General features: G+C 40.3%; 2 protein-coding genes across 2 annotated transcripts; both read right to left on the bottom strand.

Moving 5' to 3' along the window:
- Positions 1-1208: 1208 nt before the first annotated feature.
- LOC110873242 (respiratory burst oxidase homolog protein C) lies at positions 1209-8780 on the bottom strand. Its single transcript, XM_022122177.2, has 12 exons — positions 8299-8780; positions 7548-7710; positions 7405-7453; positions 6091-6204; positions 5629-6009; positions 4378-4827; positions 4165-4260; positions 3577-3698; positions 3383-3485; positions 3232-3293; positions 2052-2587; positions 1209-1525 (listed from the first exon to the last, which is right to left on the bottom strand). The coding sequence occupies exons 1-12, from the start codon at positions 8702-8704 to the stop codon at positions 1419-1421; spliced, it is 2589 nt and encodes an 862-aa protein (XP_021977869.1). The 5' UTR covers positions 8705-8780; the 3' UTR covers positions 1209-1418.
- Positions 8781-16076: 7296 nt separating this feature from the next.
- On the bottom strand, positions 16077-18890 carry LOC110870268. The gene is made up of 2 exons (XM_022119458.1): positions 17578-18890; positions 16077-17493 (listed from the first exon to the last, which is right to left on the bottom strand). Exons 1-2 carry the CDS (start codon positions 18888-18890, stop codon positions 16077-16079), a joined length of 2730 nt encoding a protein of 909 aa, XP_021975150.1.
- Between the last annotated feature and the right edge of the window lie 3286 nt (positions 18891-22176).

Genomic DNA, 22176 nt, shown 5'->3' with positions numbered 1-22176 from the left:
ATGGTTACGAAAATGAAACTAATGGACTGAAATCGCAATTTTTAAACTAATGGACTGAAACCGTTATTTTTGACAAACCTCAGGGACGAAAACAGTAATTAACTCATGGGTTAATATCAATTAGGTTTTGGGTATTTGTGGTTTCTTTGATAGATCTCGGTAGATCCATGTTTTGTAACATTTTGCATCACATAAGATTGGGATTCGTTAAAAAAACAATGTCTAATGTTGGGGAAAGGTGTGAGCCACTATAGATAAGGGACTGTTTTCGGTTGTGGTGAGAATATGAAGCGTACTAATTTGTTTATTGTCCCATATAGTGACGGACACAAAAATTATTTTTCTAAGGATGTGAACTAGGAGTTCAGCCAAACTTTCAAGTGATGCGATCGGGATTTTTGCCTATAAAATACACAATTTATTTTTAAGAGGGCTGCCCACCCACCCAAGGCCTCACTTGGGTACACCCTTGGTCCCATGTATGATTCATATGGTGAAGTTCGAATGCCCGGTAAAGTTTTGATTGTTGGATGTTGAGTAGTTCCCAGTTCCGGTCTAAGCTCATGCGACAAACATTGACTTGCGTATGAAGGAACCGATGGCCAAACCCAGGTCAAGTCAGTATGATGGATAGTAAGTAAATAGTGCATTTGAACTAGATAGAATGGGGATAAAAGATATATAATTTGTGAGAGAGATCAAGAGATGCCTGGTGCACAAAAGGATCTCTCTCATGCAAGAAGTGTACACGAAAAGAATTGGGCTAAGGCCCCATGGAATTCACTGTAAATATAAGCCCAAAGTTTGAGCTCAATAGATAGGCCCAAAACCATATGCCGCATCAACCCTAACCTTTTTGACTTGTGTCATCTACATTTCACACTTGTAGATGTTATTTTCCTTCACGTTAATGTTAAAGATGTTTGATTTAGGCACCCAAAGACGAGATACATATACATGTATGATATGCCCGCATCTATCGATTTTTTTTTTGTTGCAAAACTAGGTGTTTTGAACATATATCGATGTTTATTCGTAATTAAGTTTATGTTTTTATGTGACTTTTGGTTTCGAATGGCCTACTTTGATTAGAATTGCCTACTTTCGAATGGTTTCTCATCCCCTGTTTGCATACAATGAATGCATCTGCATTTCAAAATTTTAAAAGAAATGTACTTGTCACCCACGTGTATAAAAGATCATAAACATTTTTCAACAAGAAATTAAGGTTTAATTGAATAAATTAAATTTACTTAATTTTACAACAAACTAACCAGCATGATTGAGGGATGACAACAATCATGGATGTCTTCAATCATTAATTTACAACTCTGATACTATATAAGGATATATGCATAAAAAACACAAAACATAAAATATTAGAAATTCTTTCTTGAAGGGCAGAAAGGAAAGTTTTCTTAGAAATTCTCTTTGTGAAACTCAAACGTGGTTGATGAATCAGTGAATTCTAAAGCTAATTCTTTTAGCTCTTTTATTACTACTGGTGATCCACAATAGAAAACCCCTGCGAATTATAATGATATGAAAGTTAGAAAACATCACATGATCGACATTATATATCACCTGTTCTAGCAAAACCACCCCTTTAGAGCCATCACCAGCCATAGGTCGTTAACGCGTATTCATGACACAATTAAAATAACTCGGTTTTTCATTATTTTATAGTATTATAACAATTTGCGACAAAACGCAACTAAAACATGTTACTTGATGAGCTAATGAGAACGGATACTGTAGTTAACTTATATCTAAAGTTTTGAATGTAAATATTAACCAATACAATTTCCAACTAAATCAAATTTTTTATTCAAAGATTATTGTTTTTGTAATAACATTTAGGGCATTATAAAACTTTAAAACTGACAAAAGAATTAATTGAAACCATGCCAGCCTAACCGAGCTCATCATGATCCGTATGCATTACTCGCGACATGTTTTAACCGAACCCGTCCGTTGTGCCAGCTATGCTTTATATGAATATTCAAGTATAACGAAAAGAATTAAAGTTAGAACGAGTTAGCAGGACTAACCTATTTTGGAACCTTTGTGAGTATCCGCAATTCTTTTGTAAACTTTCTGCCAATTCGGTCTAGCAAAATGAGTCTTCACACGGGTACCAGATACAATATCAACACCCTTTTCATCATAATAGAGTGACTGAAGCATAGTAATTAAAGACGATCGCGCATCTGCTTCCTCGTAAACACTTGTGCAATAATTGTGAATCTGTATGACATCATTTTTGCCTATCTCAGCAACCTCATCCATAACATCTTTAAACCAACCCAACGTATTCTGTCCCTTAGTGGACCAATAGAAGTAAGCCCTTTTTGTTTTAAACTCATGTTCTCTTGTTGGACTAAGTTTGTTCTTTTGTGATATTGTACCATCTTCCAATGCATTTTGTTTTTCTTCTTTGGCTTTAATGTTATTCACAATATCTTTCACAACACTGACCATTGGAGTTGCTCCAATGCCTAAGCCCACTAGCAACACCACTTCGTAATCTTTGTAGTCTTGTGCGGGTGCACCGTATGGACCGTCAATTTTTAGAACTCTTAGGTTACTGTAAAAAAGATTGATCAAGTTATTCAAATACATATATGTTTAAATCTTTGGATCAAAATGGATTCGGGTTGAAACAAGTTATATTCTTAGAATTGACCCGCAAACATCTTTGCTTCATTCATCTTAAACTTTTTTCTAGATTTCGAAAGGGTTTGTTATGTTTATGAATAACCAACCACTAATTACTATCATCAATTAAAATGATTTAAGAGATTGTATGCGTTTAACACACTCAATTCTTTACTTTTAACCCAAATGCACTTAAAGATTCTAAACGTGAATTTCGTATCCCCGGCTCTAAACGTGCAAAAGAATCATATTCAATTCTCTTAAAATATAAAGTTCTTAATATGTTTTAAATACATGAATTTAGAATATAAAACATTTTGCATGTTAGATATATGTTTGCAGTTTAGGGAATAAATAAGTTTTTAATATATAATATATTGAGATAGTATTGTGTTTAACCATTAGTAACAAGTTAGTTGCCTTAAACGAGACAAAAGCGTTTTTAGGATTGGCGTGATCGACTATTTTTACCCGAACGAAAAAGATGACAATCCCAAGCTCATTTTGGTTTGTTGCTCAAACCATCCTTCTTACTATATGATGTGAATCTAGAAACAGACATACTCTACTTACTTCGGAATTTGTTCCGGAAAATCAGCTTTACGAATCTCACTTCCTTCATCAGGCAAACAGGCCTACCGAAGATGAAAATTCACATGTTAAGTGATATAATAATTAACTAACAACATGGACTATAAGCAGTAAACAATGGTTGCATATATACCTCTGAATAGATTTTGTTAATTTTTTTAGTCCAATCACCAAGAGCCCGGATATGCACACTCAGGTAGTCATCACTTGGGGCAGATGTAATGGAAAATGGGTGCCTGTTAATTAACATGTATCAAGTGTTAAGTTACTTAATTGTACTATTACATAATTTATATATTGTTTTCAATTCTTTTAATGTAAACAAACCATTCAAATGGGGAGACAGCATCACACTTGACAAACATGTATTCTCCACTCTTGTAATTAAAGTTTTCAGGCTTCCTCATTCGAAGTGCCAATACCCCGTCACGACCAGGATAAGCAGCCACCTTTAACAGAACCGATATCTTAAGATATGTCTTTATCTTATGTGTCAATGATAAAACACAACTAAATGGACCCGTACGTATGCTAAAGTAAGATGTCCAAAACGCATGTGTGTGTAAGATTGGAGACCTGTCTATTTCTAGGAGGTTTTGTGGAAGTGTTTATTTTTCTACTAAAAAAGATCATGTGCATATAATAGTATAGACCTTTCTATTTCTAGGAGGCTTATGTAAGTGTTTTGGTTTCTACTTTTTAAAAAAAAAATCTAACACCCGATATTCATGTGAATATGTTGACTTGTCAAATCTCAAAAAAAAAAAAAAAAAAAGTCTACTCCTTTGACTAGTTGACTCAAATTAAGTCTACGGTTTTAAGTAGCAAACTCCCTTGAAACCAAAACAAGTTCAGAAACCTTATGAAAACGCCAATGACTTTGCTAGACCGCTTAGAAAAAAATAAACATTATACCTTAAGTATCTTGGCTGGATCAAAACGAGATCGAAATGTCCTTTTCAGTCTCTCGCAAGCGTAGAGCAAGATTGGAACCGCCAAATACATCCAAGTCTGCATCCGTAAGGCATAATTTACTTTAAAGATTACGAATACCTAGTACTAAGACATTACATCAAGCTAATATATAAAAAAAGGTATTATAAAATGAGATAACATAAAGGAACTAACCGTTTTCTTGTACCATTCCTTGGTGAGATAAAGTTTAATCCCGTGAACTATAAGCAGTGCGTAGACGATAACAAAGAGGTGGTGGGAGTACCAAAAGATATTAAATCCCGTTAATTTGTTAATAGCAGCAATAGGTCCTGTTAATTTCTTTACGATGGAATTATACGACTTTGAGTTCTTGAATGCCTTAAATCTTGTTAATGAGGGTAGTTTGAGGCCTTTTCTTAGCCATGCTAGTGTAAAAGCTATAATCATTAGTACTAGCATTATTATTCCCGTGTACCCTTCTACTTCCTTTACAAAATGCCAATAATTTTCCGCTTGATCCCCAAAATATTGTTGCATCGGTTTATACTCTTCCTCAGTTGCGTGGATTAATCGGGGAAAGTCGCATGCTAAATGGGAAATCGCGTGTAACCCAACTCCAATCGCGATCGCCACTGCAATCACCTATAACATAGTAACAACAAAAAACGTATATTTGACTTGAAATTACAATAAAACATTTTAAACTTTCCAAATTTAGTAACCAACATTAGACCTATAGACAAACCAAATGAACACAAGCCTGAGCTTGTTCACGTTCATTAACCGAACAAACAATAAATGAACAAACACATAAATGAACAAATATTTTTTTACTGTTCGTTCGTCAAGAAAAAAATGAACGTGGTTGTGTACCTTTATGTTAGTTCGTAGATATTCCAAGTAAACACGACACGGACATTAGAACGGGCATATTTTGAATGGTTCACAAACACAAATGAAGAAAGACGATCACAATTTAAAGATAAACAATATTATCAATTTTCAAGTATGAATACAATCATCATCATATGGTTCCACAATATGCAACATTTTAAATTAAGCAAACAATATCCAATAAGTTAAACTCTATACCAATATTCACTTACTAATGCAAAAAGAAAACAAAACCAACCTAAAGCTGAACACTTTATTCCTTAAAGCTAGGTTCAAAATTTGATTAGGTTCATGAGCTAATGGGCTAATGTACAATCGATCAATTAAGTAACAAATAAACGTAAATGAAAATAAATGAACGAACTAAACAAAAGACATATGTTTATTTTTGTTCATGTAGTTAACTAAACAAAAAAAGGTTGTTCGTGTTTGTTCGTTTACTAAAGAAAAAAAATATAAAGAAGTTCTCGCCGAACAATTTAGTGAAGGTCCAGCTCGTTTAGAACTAATTAAGCAAGACATGTTTCAAATGTGATAATATTGACTTACTTGGTGGAAATTAATATTGTCATCGAACGGAACCACGGCACCCAACTTAGTCTTGTTCCTCAACCAAGTAATTGTGTTCCGACAAACAGGTAATAACATAATCGCCATGTTTAGTTTTAAAGTCTCAGCTGCACCTTTCGCTATACATACACACGGCCCTAACACATCATATACAGCTCGGTGTTTGTATTGAATGTACTTCCACGTAAACAAACCAACCATTATTCCTATCCAAAGTACAACCACCCAACATCTCTTCCAATTATCATGTAAAAATTGTGTTAGTTTGAACTGTTGTCTAGACGATTCGCTTGAGTCATGTGTTTCTCCTATATCGTTACGTGTTGCTGCATCTTTTAATAACTTCTCCAACTTGTCAATCTGTTTAAACATTAAGCTTTGATCACTAATATATTTCCTACCAAACTATAACCAGTGGTGTTGTGTAATCTAAAGTTGTACCATGATATAACCGAGTTTTTCCGGGTCTAACTTTTCCTTGATGAATGCTGCATATTTTTCTGCATCCTTTTCAATAGTTGGTAACTTGTTGGCTGATGCACTTGCCTTGATAATCTGCATCACATGTGCATCAATTGTGAATAATTGTTAGCATTAAAAAAATGTATTATAATAATCTTTATTATACTTACGAGATATGATTTAACTTGGTTTTTGTTTGTAGTTATTCTCATATACTTTAACACATATAGTTGATTAATACTGTAGTATATAAATAGAGTAAATTACACTTTTTGTCCTTTATGTATTACTAGAATTCTGAAATGTACCCTTTAAAAAAATAATTTCAAAGTGGAGAGTTCAAATAAAAAGAAATTATAAATTAAGAATAAAAAGAATAAAGGATACAAAGGTAATTAGAACAAATCATTTAATAAGCTTATCATTTATTTTTGTTATTCAAATTAATGAACCTTAATCATTTAATAAGTCATCCTATAAAATAATTTTGCACCTTACACAATAAAAACAATCATATACATGTTCTTACATATTCAACGTTTACTACACCATAAAAACAATGTTTTGGTGTAAGGTAGAGAATGTGTAGGACCCCAACACTTTTAAATAATTTGTTGACTCATAATAAAATAAAATATGTGTAGAACACAACACTTTTAAAAAATTTTGTCACTTCTAATTGGTGTAGGACCAACACATTAATAGTAGTGAAAGAGAAAATTATTATGGCATTAATAATAATTGAGTAACTCTTTATAACATTTATTAATATTCTAAATTCCAAATTTGTTGTTCAAAAAAAAAATTAATATTCTAAGTCAAAATGTCTACCCTGCCCTTATTAATTAAATCATTAATTAAAAGTTCACAATAATTATATCTTGATTCAAAACCATTGATCAAAAAAATAAATGGCCTAAATTAATTTATTTTTCTTTTTATAAGAAGATTCTTCTCAAATGAATCTCCCCCTAATTTCAAATTATATTCAAAATTACCATGTTATGTAATACTTTATGTCCGTATCATAACCACTCTTTAAGCACTTCTTGGCCCATCGTACCTAATCTGATATTAACATTTTTAAATATGTGGAATTTAATTTTTTTATTACATATTAGGTTATTTTACATGTAAATAATCAACTACTTAGATTTTTTCAAAACCTTAAACAATAACTTATTAATCAAAACTTTGAAAACTTTGAACAACTTCTCAAACACGTTTTCTTACAACCAACTTTCTTGTATTCCGAAACACCTATAAAATAAATATTTATTTCCTAATACATACCTCCATGATTTCTTCTTCTGTGATCTTACCGTCGTTATCTTTATCAATCCTGTATTTATTATATTTCTCAACGTAAATTTCCCTCAAAAAAAAAAAATATGAATTAACTATGATTATTAAACAAAAAATTTTAATATACTCACATTGCCAGGTAAATCTTTAGCCTTGAATCAAAGCTCTGATTAGAAATTTCTTCCCAAAATTCCTTAAATAGTGTTTTGTTAATCGGATCACTGGTTATACCTCTACGTTGGCAAAGTGATTTAAACAAATCTTCTGCGAACTTGTCTGAATCTGTGTTCATTCCTATCAAATTCAAAAAATAAAACAATGAAACTCATTAGTAAAATTATTGTAATCCAAACTTACAAAAAGAGTAATGTTCATGTGGTTTTGCTAGTGTTCTTTCAAATGCAACATTAGGTGGAATATAGGTGTAACAAATTGTTGTAAGAAAAAAAAGTAACATTAACTCTTTTATATTAAGAGATTAAAAATATTATCCCTATATTCTTTCTCCGTACCTCCTCCTCCTCTTCCTCCTCTCTCTCTCTCTCTCTCTCTCTCTCTCTCTCTCTTCCGCTAAAAACCATGGTTTTGACGCCCCTCTCAAACCTGGTGGCGTTGAAGGAAGAGGGAGGGGGGAGAAGTGACCGCGAGTGAGAGACCAGATCGATAAGAGGCGTTGGTGAGCTGATATTTCTTTTATTTTTAAGGTAAAATGTCCATACAATTTATTAGAATTAATTGAACCAAACTATTGTCTTCCATTTAAAGGATCATTATTGGTATAAGGAAATAGTGCCCAAAATGTTTAAGAAGTTTTTAAGAGGACAAAACCCATTGTTATTATGAATCAAGAAAATAAAGAACAAGCTATGAATTTTGTGTTACCTATGCATTTACCGAAGCTTGAACTTGGAAGTAAGCCACCAGTTTTCATAGTGAGTTCATCAAATCGCTTTTCCAAGGCGATCCACGCTGCTTCCGGATCGTTGTTCTTGCCACTAAAGTTGAATCCATTGAGTATGGGTTGTTTTGAGGAGGCATTCAAATACATCAACTTTTTCGCCACATCTTGGATTCTCGATAATCTCTTCCCTACTTCAGCTACATTGACCGTCTTGGTCACACCTTCGCTGCTACTTCCGGCCTTAGCGCCTCCAAGAACACTAAGCTGGACAGTTTTCCAGCCACCGGTTTTGTTCACTGGACCACTTCCAACAGCCGCTTTGTCGGAGTGGTGATGATCATGGTTGTTATTTTCAGGTAACACACTTCTTCCATCATCGGCATCCATCTTATGCCTTTTCACCCAAAACTAACCAACCAAATGAACTGAATTTTATTTTAAGAAAGGGTGGATGTTTTTTAAAAAAATGTGAAGAACAATGGTGGAATTATATAGAGAAGGCACCCACTTATATGGAGTGTGAAAGCTCATTAGGATTAAGCAAGTCAACGCATGTATATTATGCGTACAGGTGTATATGAACGTTCTAACAAACCATAAATGTATACTCGCTGTCCACGCACTTGTTTTTTTATTTAGTAACATAAACTAATCAATGTAATATTAATTTCTTATAAGGGTGACTACTGACTAGTAACATTAAATAAAGAAAATGGTAGTGCTTCATGTATGTCTCAAATGAACATTAATTACATCACTATGTAGAGCATCTATAAGATAAAAAAAAAAAAAAAAGAAACAAAAATAAAAATGTATATTGTGAAGAAAAAAAATGTATGTCTCTAGCTTCAGCATGTGCGCCTCTCAAGTTGGACGATGGTATTTATATCAATAGAAGATAGACAAACACAGTGGACGACATTTAATTGTTGCAAAGGTGTGAAAGCACAGCGTGAGAGCAACTAATGATTGGACTGTAAGAGACCTAGCCAATACCATGTAACAAATAAATGTAGATTAAGCTCAAGATGCTTGGTGTAGTGATGAAAGACGAGATTAACCGCCTGATACATCAATAACCTCAATGCAGTTTGGGCTAGACTAGTGTTAGTGGGAATCGAATTTGATGATGAGGTTCAAGCTTTACTGTTGTTATCCTCATTGTCAGACAGTCAGTCTAGAACAGTAATAACGTTTACGAGTTTAGCATAAACTAGCAGTTTCAGTTTTGAAGGGATTAGAAACTTGATCTTGGGAGAAGATGTTAGATGCAAAAGTTGATAGAATTATCAAGTGAAGTGTTGCGTACATAAGGCAAGGGTAGGAAGAGGAACAAAGGCAGCAGGAGGAGGAGGAGCAGTTAGTGTAAGGCTTGAAAGGATGTCGTTTGTTGGAACTAAAACAGGTGCGACATTTCAAGAATTAGTGTCCAAATGGTAAGGGGGAGGTGAATTTTGTGGAAGCCTACACTGAAGATGATGTGTTGATTTGCAGTGTAGAGTAGTGTGGATCCTTGGGTGATGGATTCTGGTGAATCGTTTCATGGCACACACACAATAATGCAAATGGTTAAGAATATGAAAGTTGGAGAATTTTGGAAGGTATGACTTGCTAACAATGAAATTCTAAAGGTTATGGGCTTGTGAGATATTAACTTGGAAACTTTTTTGGAGCCACATAGAATTTGTAAGACTTAACTTACTCCAAGTCTAAAGACAAAGCTTATCTCGGTCAGGCAGTTGGATGAATACGGTCTGGATGGTAAATTTGGTAGCGGACAATGGAAGGTGGTCAATGAAAATCTAGTGGTTGCTCGTTGCAAGAAGAGAGAGTCGTTATACAAGCTCGAGATATCGCCTGAAAGTGTGAGTCCAGTTCCGATGAAAGACAGAGTACGGTTCACAAAATCTCATGGGCAAAAGAGGGTTTGCTTTGCAAGTGAGAAACCAAAGCCAAATTGAAAATTCAGGATGAATGAGCCAGGAAGGTTAAACCAGTCAAAGGGCATCGTGATAATGGGAGCACATGTCATGCTTCAGTTACAACTCTAGTGCAACAATGGGTTAAGAGAACCAGTATTTTGGTTGTAGAAGTCTCTCTAATGTATTACTTGCTTATGATGAAGAGTGTGTGTTCTTAGGCTATTAGAGTTCGATAGTTTAACACTTGCATTACATTGCAAGAAAACAGAGATAGAGAACGATTCAAGGGCAGGCAGGGCCTTGACTGATGGGTTGCAGCTCGCTTCAGCCTAGTGATAAAAGAAGATTATAGGTGGGACACATGGTAATCGACAAGCACAAAGGGGCCGATCCTAGTTTGGAGTTTAAGCCCAATTTTTTTTCTTCTTGTTGCGTAAGTTAGAAACCCTAGATGTAATATCTATTTAAACAAGCTTTGTACACTGTCGAATACCCAACTTACGGATGACGTTAGATGGATCTTCGTTGACGTCAAGAGCCTTTATCTTCGTTGCTACAAAAGAACAAACCGTTAGCCTCGTCACGGAGGACCCCGGGAGGGGGATCCGTGACCAAGCTCCGGCATGAGAATAAGTAAACTTACCGGAAAATAAGAGGAGCTTCTCCCGATGAGCAGAATCACCGGAAGGTTTCCTTTTTGGTGTGAATCTAATTAATACGTGTGTGTATCGAATGTAAGGGAATGTTGGTCGGATTTAATGAGAGGTGAATAAATGAGAGTGTAGTAAATGAGAGAGTTCCGGAGATGATACCTGCCTTTGTTCCCTTATGCTTTCTCTTATATAACAGCCAGTTCCTATCTCATTAGATATTTTCCACATGCGATCTAACGGCTTTTGAGGGCTCTCGGGGGGTGCAGACACGTGTCTGACCCCCAACGTTGAGATGCTTCCCTTAATTAATGTCCAGCCGGCGAAGTACAGTGTTTCAGACGAGATCCTATTCTTATCGAGCATTAAATGAAGCATGCTCCCTTTGTTAGCTGTTTTCCCGCTCTTTACAAAAGGGGAGAAGCTTTAATGGGCAAGGTAACTCCATTTTGTGGGCTTTCGCGTAATTGGGCCTTCATAAAGATAACTCAAAGCGGATAAAGTGGGCTTTCCCACTGGCCCGTCGTCAAGTCATCTTTAGTCCCTGGTTCTGAGACCCGAGGCTCATGATCCGGGGCTGAGTCACAACCGTTCAAAGGGCAGTTTTTTCCTGTGGGTCCACTCCAGATCAGTTATGATCAACCGTCCCCACTAATCATCACATCACCGGGCACCAATAGCGGGAGTTAATCCCCTAGTAACACGTGCCCCTTTTTTGAATTTTGAAGAGACTATTGACATGACAGTTACCTGCATGTCAGTTGCATCCTTTTAAATACCCTATTCCCCTTTCAGGTTTCTCATTCAAACACTTTGATTCCTTTTCTTCTTCGTAACAACTCTCCTTAATCATCGCTTCTTCTCCGATCACGAGTCGCTGCGGCCGTTCATCGATAAGATCCGTACTGACGGCAAAGGACTTGAAGTCCTTCGTTGAAGCGTATAACATCCCTGAGCAATTTTCCCCTTCCTTACCGGGCCCTAATGAGCCGGCGGAGTGCACGCCAGACAGAATCCCCGTTTATACACTGGCTTTTTCCTCCTGTGGGGTTCGGTACCCTCTTTCCCCTTTCAACGTCTCTTTGCTTCGTCACTTTGGTGTCCATTTCTCTCATATTCACCCTTTAGGGTTTATGAGGGTGGTCCATTTTGAGCTATCTTGTGCAGCCATTTCGGGGGAGCCTTCTATTCCTTTGTTCTGCATGTTCTATAGGCTGATTTCAGATGGAGATTGGTTTACCTTTGCAAAACGATAGAACAATGTCTCGAAGCCCTGTTACAGTTTCATGCCCACCTCTACTTATCCAAAGGATTGGAAAAGCAGATTCATCTTTGTCTCTACTGCTATCTTGCCGGAGTCCTCACCGCCGAAAGATCTTGATGCTGCGATTGAAGATGTTGTCCCTACCCTGTCTGCAACTGAAACCGTTCAGTGGAAACGGATGTGCGAGCATCCGACGAGGGCGTTCACTTTTTCCGAGGGGATGCTTGCCATGGGAGGGTTCCCTCCTATCCGGTTCGTCCTAGGGCTTTTTTCGGCAAAAAGGGTATTTCTTGACTCTTGATCTGTTATTTATAGTTGCCCCTTTTCTGTGTTTTAAAGATTGTGCAATCATCTTTAGTGTCTCTTTTCGTGCAGAGATAACTTTGTGGAGACTGCTTCAGGGCGATTCCAAGGATGTTAAGTTTGTTGTTGACAACGAGATCGATCCCAGGTTGAATGCGGGGGTGCAGGTTACTGGGGGATCCACCCAGGCCGAGGGCTCTACTGCCGTGGGTGGTGATGAGGAGAGTCCTTCTGATGGGGAGGAAAGTTCCCCTGACTTTCCTCCCGTTCATCCTTCTGGCCAAAGTGATGATGAAGATGTGGAAATTAAGTTAGTTCGTAAGAGAAGATCTGCCAGTCCTCAGCCAGCCCCTGCTCCCTGTAGTATCCGTCAAAGACTTCGGAGTGCCAGTGGTCAAAAACCTCCTCCTTCATCGAAAGCTGCTTCTGATCTCCCCCTGTTGGGATCAAAGGTTCCCTATCTAAACACCTGAGGTCTTCGAGCCTAGTGAGTGCTCCTTTGCTGGTAAGCTTTATCTTCCCTTTATTTCATTTTTTCTGTTTTTTGCCTTGCCTATGATGTTCTTTTTCTTACTTCACAAGGGAGTTCCCGAGAGCCCATAGAGATTCCTACTGGTCCCTCTTCTTCCCGTGTTCGGGATAAGGCCTCTGAGGTGGGCATAGCTCGTTTCTCCTCGGCTTTTGAGCTTTCGCCCTCCCATGCTACTGGGACTAGCAGACCCACTCTCCTCGAAGGTCCTGCTCATCGATCCCCTCTTGCCCCTCTGTTTGCTGATGCCATCCCTCCTGCTTATGTCCCTAAATGGAAGGTGACTAGCTCCTCAGTGATAGGGACTCCTGAAGCTGCTAGGGATTTCTTGAACCATGCTGTTCCTCCCTCACATAAATTCTTAAACTCTGCTATGAGGGACAACCTCTTCGAGGATCAGTACAACATGTCCCTGTGTGAAAGCTTTTTTAGGGGCGCTGGGATGTTGCAGAGAATCGACGATCTGAGGAGGGCCAATGAAGGGCTTAAGGCTGAGCTTAAGGCTTCCCAGTCTGCTGCTGCTGGGCTTAGGTGCCAAGTGGTTGATGCTGAGAGGAAGCTGCAGGAGGAGAAGGTACCTAGTCTTCTCCCCCCCCTCCTTTTTTTATATATATCTACTGATCTTTTGTCCAGGGAGCTGGAGCTATGCTGGAGAGGAAAGAACGGGCTTGGGAGCGGGAGATGGCAGCACTGGTCGAAGAGAAGGAGGAGCTTGCTGTTGAGCTGAAGCATTTAAAGGAAGTTGGCTCCGTTTCCCAGGAGCAACTCAATACCATGTATGCAGAGTATGGGATAACTTCTGATGACAACCAACGATTGGCGAGGGAGAAGCATTGGCTGATTACCGAGGGCTTTGGGGCCTTTCTTGCTGCAGTTGCTCAGTCGGAGGACTTCAAGAGTGGCCTGGAGGAGGTGTACAGGGCATACAGGGATGTTGGCTACCAGTCAGGATTAAAGGATGGCTATGCCTATTCTGCGCAGGGCCTGGGCAGAAAGGAGACTCCTTTTTACAACTCTAAGGCAAAGAAGAGGTTGTCCAAGCTGAATGAGGAGTTTGGGCGTAAAACCCCGGCCATCCTTGGGAAAATCCTGGAGCATCCCCTGATCTCTATTGATGAATTAAAATCCCTGTTCTCCTCTGCCGGTCCTTCGTCTCCACCATCTCTTTCCGGGGGTGATCCCCAGTGAATTTCAAACACTTAATACATTTCGATATGGTTGTAATAACTTTTACCTGCCCTAGGATACTTTTGAATTTTGCTTGACTGCTTGGGAGGGGGTCCTTTATGTCGGGGACCTCCTTAACTTCTAATCGTATGGGTTATAACTGTGTATTGCTTCTTTGCTTTTTTGCCTGTTTCTTGTTGTGGTTGTTTGTTTTGCAGGGGTTTTTACCGAGGGTCAGTTTGGTGCTTCCCTGGAGATTTTTAGACCGTTTGGCGAGGAGTTGTATCTTTATTTCGTTTTGTTGTATTTGTAACTTCGTATGTTGTTTACTCTTGCCAAAGCTACTGAGGCCTTTCTTTGTATATATACCTTATATGAATAAAGCAGATTCCCTTTCGTGGTTTTGTTTGTAAGAGTGTGTTGTGTTTTTTGTTTGTTTGTTAAACTATGATTGTCTGTTCGAGGCCAATCGATGGACAAGTTTATAATGTGGCATTATGTTTTTGACTTGTTCTGTCCGTTTTCTTTGGGTTAGCTAGACCCTTATTAGCCCCACGGCCGGGCTTTTGGCATGTTTGGGATGCCTTGTACACGTGTGCTTGCCTGTTTAATGGTGTTCCTGGGCACGTCTGCCTGGGTGTAATGTCCATTGTTTTTTCAAAAGGGGACATGTTCTGTCCGTTCTTCATTTAATTCTTAGGAGGTTTATACTTCCCATCATAGATCGTTACAAAAGGTCTGTCTTTGGGGGAACCCCAGACTAATGGTTAATTGTTACAAAAGTGGCTCTTGGCCGTTTTTCTTGGGGGTGGACCCCTTACACGTAATACTTCCTAAGCTGCATGAGATTCCAGGTCCTGGGGACCTCCTTGCCTTCAAGTGTTTCCAACTTGCAAGTTCCTTTGCCGTTTACCCATGTGACTCGGTGGGGTCCCTCCCAGTTGGGGCCTAGTTTTCCGGTGCTTTCTTGCAGGCTGGCTTCATTGGCTCTAAGGACTAGGTCCCCCGGGACGAGGTTGAGTTTCTTCATCCTGGTGTTGTAATAAATCTCCAGTAGTTTCTTGTACCTGGCTTCCCTGACTGCTGCTATCTCCCTTCTTTCTTCCAACAGGTTCAAGTTCATCCTGAGGTCCTGCTCGTTTTCCTCCTCCCGAAGCTTCATTCGGGCAGTCGGGGATCCTATCTCGGCGGGGATGATGGCTTCTGTCCGGTAAGTAAGGCTGAACGGAGTCTCCCCATTGCAACTTTTAGGAGTAGTCCTGTATGCCCATAGCACGAATGGGAGTTCTTCCAACCAGCCCTTTTGTTTTCTTCCGAGTCTTCCTTTTATTCCCTTGATGACGTTTTGGTTAGCTCTCTCCACCAACCCATTGCTCTGGGCATGGTGACGGATGTAAACACCTGTTGAATCTGCATCTGCTCGCACCATGGTTTGAAAGGCCTTCCGGCAAACTGGACCCCGTTATCACTCACCAGCTCCTTGGGGACCCCATACCTGCAGATGATGTTATCCAGCACGAACCTCCTCATCTGTTCCCCAGTAATTTTTGCCAGGGGCTTCGCTTCGATCCATTTGGTGAAATAATCAATAGCCACCACCACATATTTGACCCCCCCGGCCCTCCGGGAAAGGCCCAATTATGTCGATAGCCCATTTTTGGAACGGCCAGGATGTTGATACCGGTATCATGGGGTGTTTGTGTCGGTGGGTCATTGGTGCATGCACTTGGCAGTTATCACATTTCTTGATTTCCTCAGATGTTGTTTCGTACATTCGTGGCCAGTAAAACCCTGCATTCATTGCCTTTGTCACTATCGTCCTTGGTCCCGAATGCATTCCGTAAATCCCCTCGTGCATTTCCCTAACCACATATTCAGCTTCTTCCATGTCGACACACTTTAGGGATGGACCCAGATATGACCTTCAGTATAGCTCCCCATCGATCAGTTCATATTGCAGGGCTTTGACCCTTATCTTACTGGCCGCCCATTCCCCTTCAGGTAGAATTCCATCCCTGAGGAACTTGATAATTGGTGTCATCCACGTCTCCTGAGCACCCTCAACTGCGGCTACCTCCTTTGTGTTAAGGGAAGGAGATGTCAGGACCTCCACCTTGACTTCTTTCGCGAGGTGGTCGAATGCCACCGAGGCCAGCTTACTGAGGGCATCAGATTTTCTGTTTCTTCCTCGGGAGATGTACTCCAGTTTGAAAGTTCTAAATGCCTTAGCCATTTCTTTTACTTTTGCCACGTATTGAGCCATGGTGTTGTCTTTGGCTTCATATTCTCCTTGGTATTGTTTCACTACCAGTTGTGAATCAGTGCTAGCCTCCACGTGTCTTGCTTTCATTTTTGGTGCCAGCCTCATTCCTGCTTGGAGGGCCTCATACTCTGCAGTATTGTTGGTGTTCTCAAAGTCCAACCTTATGGCGTATGTCAGCTCAATCCCCTCGGGGCTCATCAGTGTGATTCCTGCTCCACTCCCTTCTTCACTAGATGTCCCGTCGGTGAGTAACTTCCACACCGCCTCGTCTTCCTTCTCTCTTTCTTCTTTTTCTATGGCTTCCCACTTTAACAGTTCCTTCTCTTCGTCCTCAGGGACCTCCGCTAAGAAATCAGCCAGTATCTGCCCCTTCATGGCCGTCTTGGGCTTAAACTCCAGAGAGTGTTCCCCCAGCTCCACAGCCCATTTAGCCAGCCGTCCCGACAGCTCTGGCCTCCTGAGTACCTTTTGAAGGGGTTGATCGGTCATCAGGGTAATCTTGTGCCCTTGGAAATACCTCCTGAGTCTTCGGGACGCGAAGACAAGAGCTAATGCCAGTTTCTCCAGAGGCATGTAGCGTTCCTCGGGACCTTTAAGCGTTCTGCTGATGAAATATATGGGGATCTGTTTCCCTTCCCGTTCTACCATCATGACCGCACTTATGGTCATTTTCGAGGCGGACAGATACAGGAGCAACGGTTCCCCGGGTACTGGGGTGGCCAGCGTTGGGAGCTTGCAGATGTAAGCTTTCATTTCTTGGAAGGCAGTCTCAGCCTCTGCGGTCCAATTAAACTTGTTTGTCTGGAGGCAGTCTTCAATACTTTCATGAAGGGAAGGGTCTTGTCGGCTACCTTTGACAAAAAACGGTTTAACGCTATTAGCCTCCCGTTTAGCTGCTGAATATCCTTCAGAGACCTGGGAGATCGCATTTCGGCTACAGCCTGGGTTTTTTCCGGTTTTGCTTTGATTCCTCCTTTGGTGACCACTACTCCCAGGAAACTCCCTTCCTCTACTCCGAAACAGCACTTCCTGGGGTTTAGCTTCGTGTTCACATCTTGCATAGTGTTGAGAGTCTCGGCTATATCATCTATCATCTACAATGTCATCGACGTACACTTCTAGGTTCTTTCCCCGTTGTTCCCTGAACAAAGTGTTCATGAACCTTTGATATGTGGCCCCAGCATTTTTAAGATTGAAGGGCATCTTGGTATAGCAGAATGTCCCTTCGTCTGTGATGAAGGCGGTTTTTTCCTCGTCTTCTATTGACATCTGGATTTGGCGGTACCCCTTGTAGGCATCCAAGAAGCACTTCAGGGGGTACTGAGACAAAGAGTCTACCTGAACGTCTATCTCCGGGAGGGGATAACAGTCCTTAGGACATGCCTTGTTCAGATCTTGAAAATCGATGCACATCCTCCACCCCCCGTCTTTCTTTTGAACCATGACCGGATTGGCGATCCAGGATGGATATTTCACCTCTCTGACTATCCCTGCCCTGAGCAGTTTTCTGGTTTCTTCACAAGCAGCCCTTCTTTTGTTAGGTCCCATGCTCCGCTTTTTCTGCTTTACCGGCTTTGCCCACGTGTAAGTGTTGAGCCGGTGTTCAGTTAGACTCCTGGGGACTCCTGTCATGTCTCCATGTTGAAACGCAAACACATCTATGTTGTGGAGAAGCAACTCCTTCAGGGCACTCTTGCATTTGTCACTTAAGTGGCTCCCCACTTTGACTGTTTGTTCTGGGAACCTGTCACAAAGGACCCATTCTTCTACTCCCTTTTTCTGGGGTTTCTCGGGTGCTTCCTCTTGGGATACGAAAGAGATTACTTCATAAGCAGATTTAACCCATGCTAGACCCTTCGGTGTCTGAAATACTAAAGCTCCGTGTGGGGTGGATGCCTGCGCCTGCAAGTCTCCAATTCCTGGTCTTCCTAAGATCGCGTTGTACTTCGAGGGTGCCCGGACCACTGTGAAGGTCAGATTTATCGTTCGGACCCGATCCCCTACCCCAACTGTGAATGGGAGCCTAATCTTTCCCAAAGGGTGTGATATACTGTTGTTGAATCCCACCAAGGGGATGGAATCTTCTTCCAACCGGTCTCTTACATCTCTGTCGAATCTAAGGAAACAATGCTCGTATATTACCTCGACACCTGACCCTCCGTCTACATGTATTCGAGACACCTTATGGCCAGCTATTATGGCTGAGATGTTTAGGGGAAGTCGTTGCACTTCACTTTCTTCTAGGTATGGCATAAGGATGGGAGCTTTCATGCAGTTCGGGGAGCCCAGGGTCCTGGCTTTTACACTCCGGGTGGTATCGAATTCATCCCTCCTTCTAATCATATCAACATCTGCCCTCCCAGGCTCCCTTACATCTCTTCCCTTGCGGTCCCCTCCCCCCTCCTTGATTTCCTTGACTAAGTGGGCCAACCTCCCTGTTTTTACCGCGGCCTCTATCTCTCTTTTCAGATACATACAGTCATCGGTTTTGTGCCCGAAACCTTTATGAAAATCACAATACTCGTTTGGTTGTGCCTTCGGCCCAGGTTTTATGGGTGGTGGCCTTGGGAAGGAGTTCTTTACCCTCTCGGTGGCCAGTATCTCACTTGGGGTCTTGGTGAGGGGGTGAAGCTATCGGAGTAAGGAGGGGGACCCCTCCCTCGGGGTCTATACGGGGAGTATGAGGGCCTCGTTCTGTCATGCAACATCCTATCAAAAGCAGGTTTTCGGGAGTAAGGTGTACCTTTATCAGGGAGCCTTGTAGCTGGGGCGACCCTTCGAGGTGTGACATCCGTCTCCTTAGCTTTGCTGACTGTATCTTTCCCTCTGACAAAGGCCCTGACCCTGTCCATGAGGTTGTCAAATGAGTGAGGAAACTCCTCCCCCAGTTTCTCACACAGCTGTGCATGCTTCAACCCGTTTATGAAGCTACTGATCTTCATGACCTCCGGGACGTCTTTGATATTCATGCTTTCCTTGACGAACCGCTCCATATACTGGTCTATTCGTTCATTGTCCCTTTGTCTGATGTGGAGGATCTCATTTGGGTTCTTGACCACTTTCCTCTGTTGACCAAAGTTCCTAAGGAACTTCTCACTTAAATCTTCGTAGCTGTCTATTCCCCCCGGAGGGAGGCTGTCTGTGACAACTCGAATTTCCAAGATTCCTATTTCGCATTTATTGCACGTTCAGTTATTGTTTAGTTGTTTACTTGCACAATTGGTTTGCTATGAAACTGTATACGTTTTGATACAATAAAGTGTTTTGTGGTTGTGCATGGTTATGTGCTACTTGTGAAAGATTTGACAAATAATGGAATGTGGTGTTGAAACTGTAATAAATAATACTTAAGGGTGTTTAGGGTTAATAGTGAAACCTTAACGACTCATAACCCTAATCCCCTTCCCTAATCATTCACTAATCATTCACAAAGAACCAAAACACGTACTTTCACCTCCTCTAATCCTCTCTACAACCATCTTCCCATCATTCTTGGTTTCACAAGTCTTTTGCATCAAGTTTGATCCTTCAATCCATTTAGAATCAATCAAGGTAATTGCTTAATCATTGTTTATTGATTGTTTGATTGTCATCTATTCTTGATTCTTGTAGTATGTGTAAACCCTAGTTTTCATATAATATTCTGTGATTTTGATTTGATTCAGAAATATTGTGATGATGATGATGATTAGTTACATGCTTGATGGATTGTTCTTGCGATGATTGTTGATTGTTAAGTATCGGTTGATTGATTTTGATCTTGCATTGTGTAAATCATGAACTAGGGTTTGGAATGAGCGTTGAAACGTAACTGTTGTAGAAGAAACGAAACTGTGAACTTGAAATACTCGTATGTTTGATTAGTTGTCTGAGTTTTTGCATAACCATGAAATGGTCCGAGGTTGTAACTTATGCTTAATGGTCCGACTTTCACAAATAAGTTACATGGTCCGATGTTTATGTATAACAAGATTTTGTATGAGTTTTTCTTATAAATTCAAGAGGTCCGGCCTTTTTAATGGTAATAGAGGGTCCGAATTTTATAACCTACATTGATAGTCCGAGTTTCAACCCAAACACATGTCCGACTTTGTAGTTGTTTATTGAAGTCCGAACTTTATGTAAGGTGAAAGGGAGGTCCGAGTTCTTTGTATGTTGTCCGAACTTTTGGTAAGGATGCAAGGGAGGTCCGAGTTTCTTTGTGGGGAAACCCCCCACCTAGTCCGACTTTATGAAGTGGGGACTCTCTAGTCCGACTTTTGAAGGGAAACCCCCCTGTCCGATGTTTCACCCCCCCCCCCTGTCTCAATTGGTCCGACTTTTGACCCATGTCCCCATTGGTCCGAGTTTCAAACCTCTATCCTCCTGTCCGACTTTTGTATGTTGTTGTGTCCGAATTCCTTAAGGATTGGATGGGGTCCGACCTTTAAAGGGGGTGTGTAGAGGTCCGAACTTTATTGCATGGTTGATTGTCCGAGTGTTAGCTAGGAAGTTTTGCCTGAATGCTTGATGGTATAATGAAATAGTCCGATTGTTTGTTATGCACATGATCTAATTATTGGTTAAATTAGTAACCTTATTAACTCTATTAGTTACTGAACTATGTTAGAGTGTAATCCAGTTAAACACGTTAACTCCGTTACGACTGTAAAGATGTTAATTCAACTGGTCATGTAGCATTGCTAGTAGGCGAATCCTGTTAAGTGTGTTATCTTAGCGAGCATGTTAACTGCCTGTTCTTCCTATCAAGCATGAATTGTATGAAGATGATAAACTGGTTGAAATGTCTGATGTTAACTGTTGCACACGCTATATGATGAACTTTACTTGCGAAACCTTACAAACATGAACTGACTGTGAACACATGCATACTCTAGGCTTTGATTGATTACTTGTGAGTGCATAACCTAGCATACCGAGCAAACCAAGGTGAGTTCACACAGCCAAGGCATGGGGTTCCCAGGGTGGGAATGGGATTTGATTATTTACTGGTACCTATCTATAATGGAACGTAGTGATATGATCCTCGGGAGAGGAAGGTGATTGGTTAAGATACTGCTAGACTAGTGATACTAATTGAACTGATCTTCGCATACACGCCAGGGTTGGCCGCGATATTATGACTGATATTCGCACACATGCCTAGGAAGGCTGCGAACTATACGCTAAACTTCGCACAGGTGCCGGGTGGCCGCGATACAAATATACCTAGTCTAGAATACTTGAGAACTTTCCCTAATCTTCGCATACATGCCTGAAGGGCCGCGATACGAACTATTACGATACATGACTTAATGAACGAATACATTGCTTACTATACTATTACAAATACTGAACTATAAACTGTGAACTCGCTCAACTAGTTGTTGATCCTCTGTTACATGCCTTGCAGGTCGTTAGATACATGGAGCTTGCACAGGGAGGAGCAGGTCGTTGTGGAGCATGGATCATGAATGCTTAATTAAACACTTATGACTTTTCATACATTATTATTTATGTTGGGTTTACTTACATGCTTCCGCTACTTAAACAACGTTTGGTTTTGAACATCGATCATGTCGTAATGAATTACATTATCTACTTTTATTATTAAATGATGTGTTCGATATGATTGGTGGCTTGATCCTGGTCAGTCACGCTCCCAAGCGGTGATACTCCGCGTGTGGATTTTGGGGATGTGACAGATTGGTATCAGAGCCATTGGTTATAGAGAACTTGGTTTTAATATGGGAAAACGTTTTTATTAAAACCAGACTATAAC

This window comes from Helianthus annuus, chromosome 4, assembly GCF_002127325.2.
Source record: "Helianthus annuus cultivar XRQ/B chromosome 4, HanXRQr2.0-SUNRISE, whole genome shotgun sequence".
NCBI lineage: Eukaryota > Viridiplantae > Streptophyta > Magnoliopsida > Asterales > Asteraceae > Helianthus > Helianthus annuus.
The sequence above is the reverse complement of the archived record's forward strand: the minus strand, read 5'-3'. Positions and strand labels throughout refer to the sequence as shown.

Bases quoted from the DNA above. Each gene is read 5' to 3' on its own strand.
- LOC110873242 (XM_022122177.2), bottom strand. From the start codon at position 8,704: ATGGATGCCGATGATGGAAGAAGTGTGTTACCTGAAAATAACAACCAT. The intron at 7,711-8,298 runs GTAACACAAAAT...TGAATTTGATAG, and splicing joins AAGCTTCGGTAAATGCATAG to GAATGAACACAGATTCAGAC. The intron at 4,261-4,377 runs GTTAGTTCCTTT...TTACGGATGCAG, and splicing joins AGGAATGGTACAAGAAAACG to ACTTGGATGTATTTGGCGGT.
- LOC110870268 (XM_022119458.1), bottom strand. From the start codon at position 18,890: ATGTATCTGAAAAGAGAGATAGAGGCCGCGGTAAAAACAGGGAGGTTG. The intron at 17,494-17,577 runs GTTCATGAACAC...TAGATGATATAG, and splicing joins GCTGGGGCCACATATCAAAG to CCGAGACTCTCAACACTATG.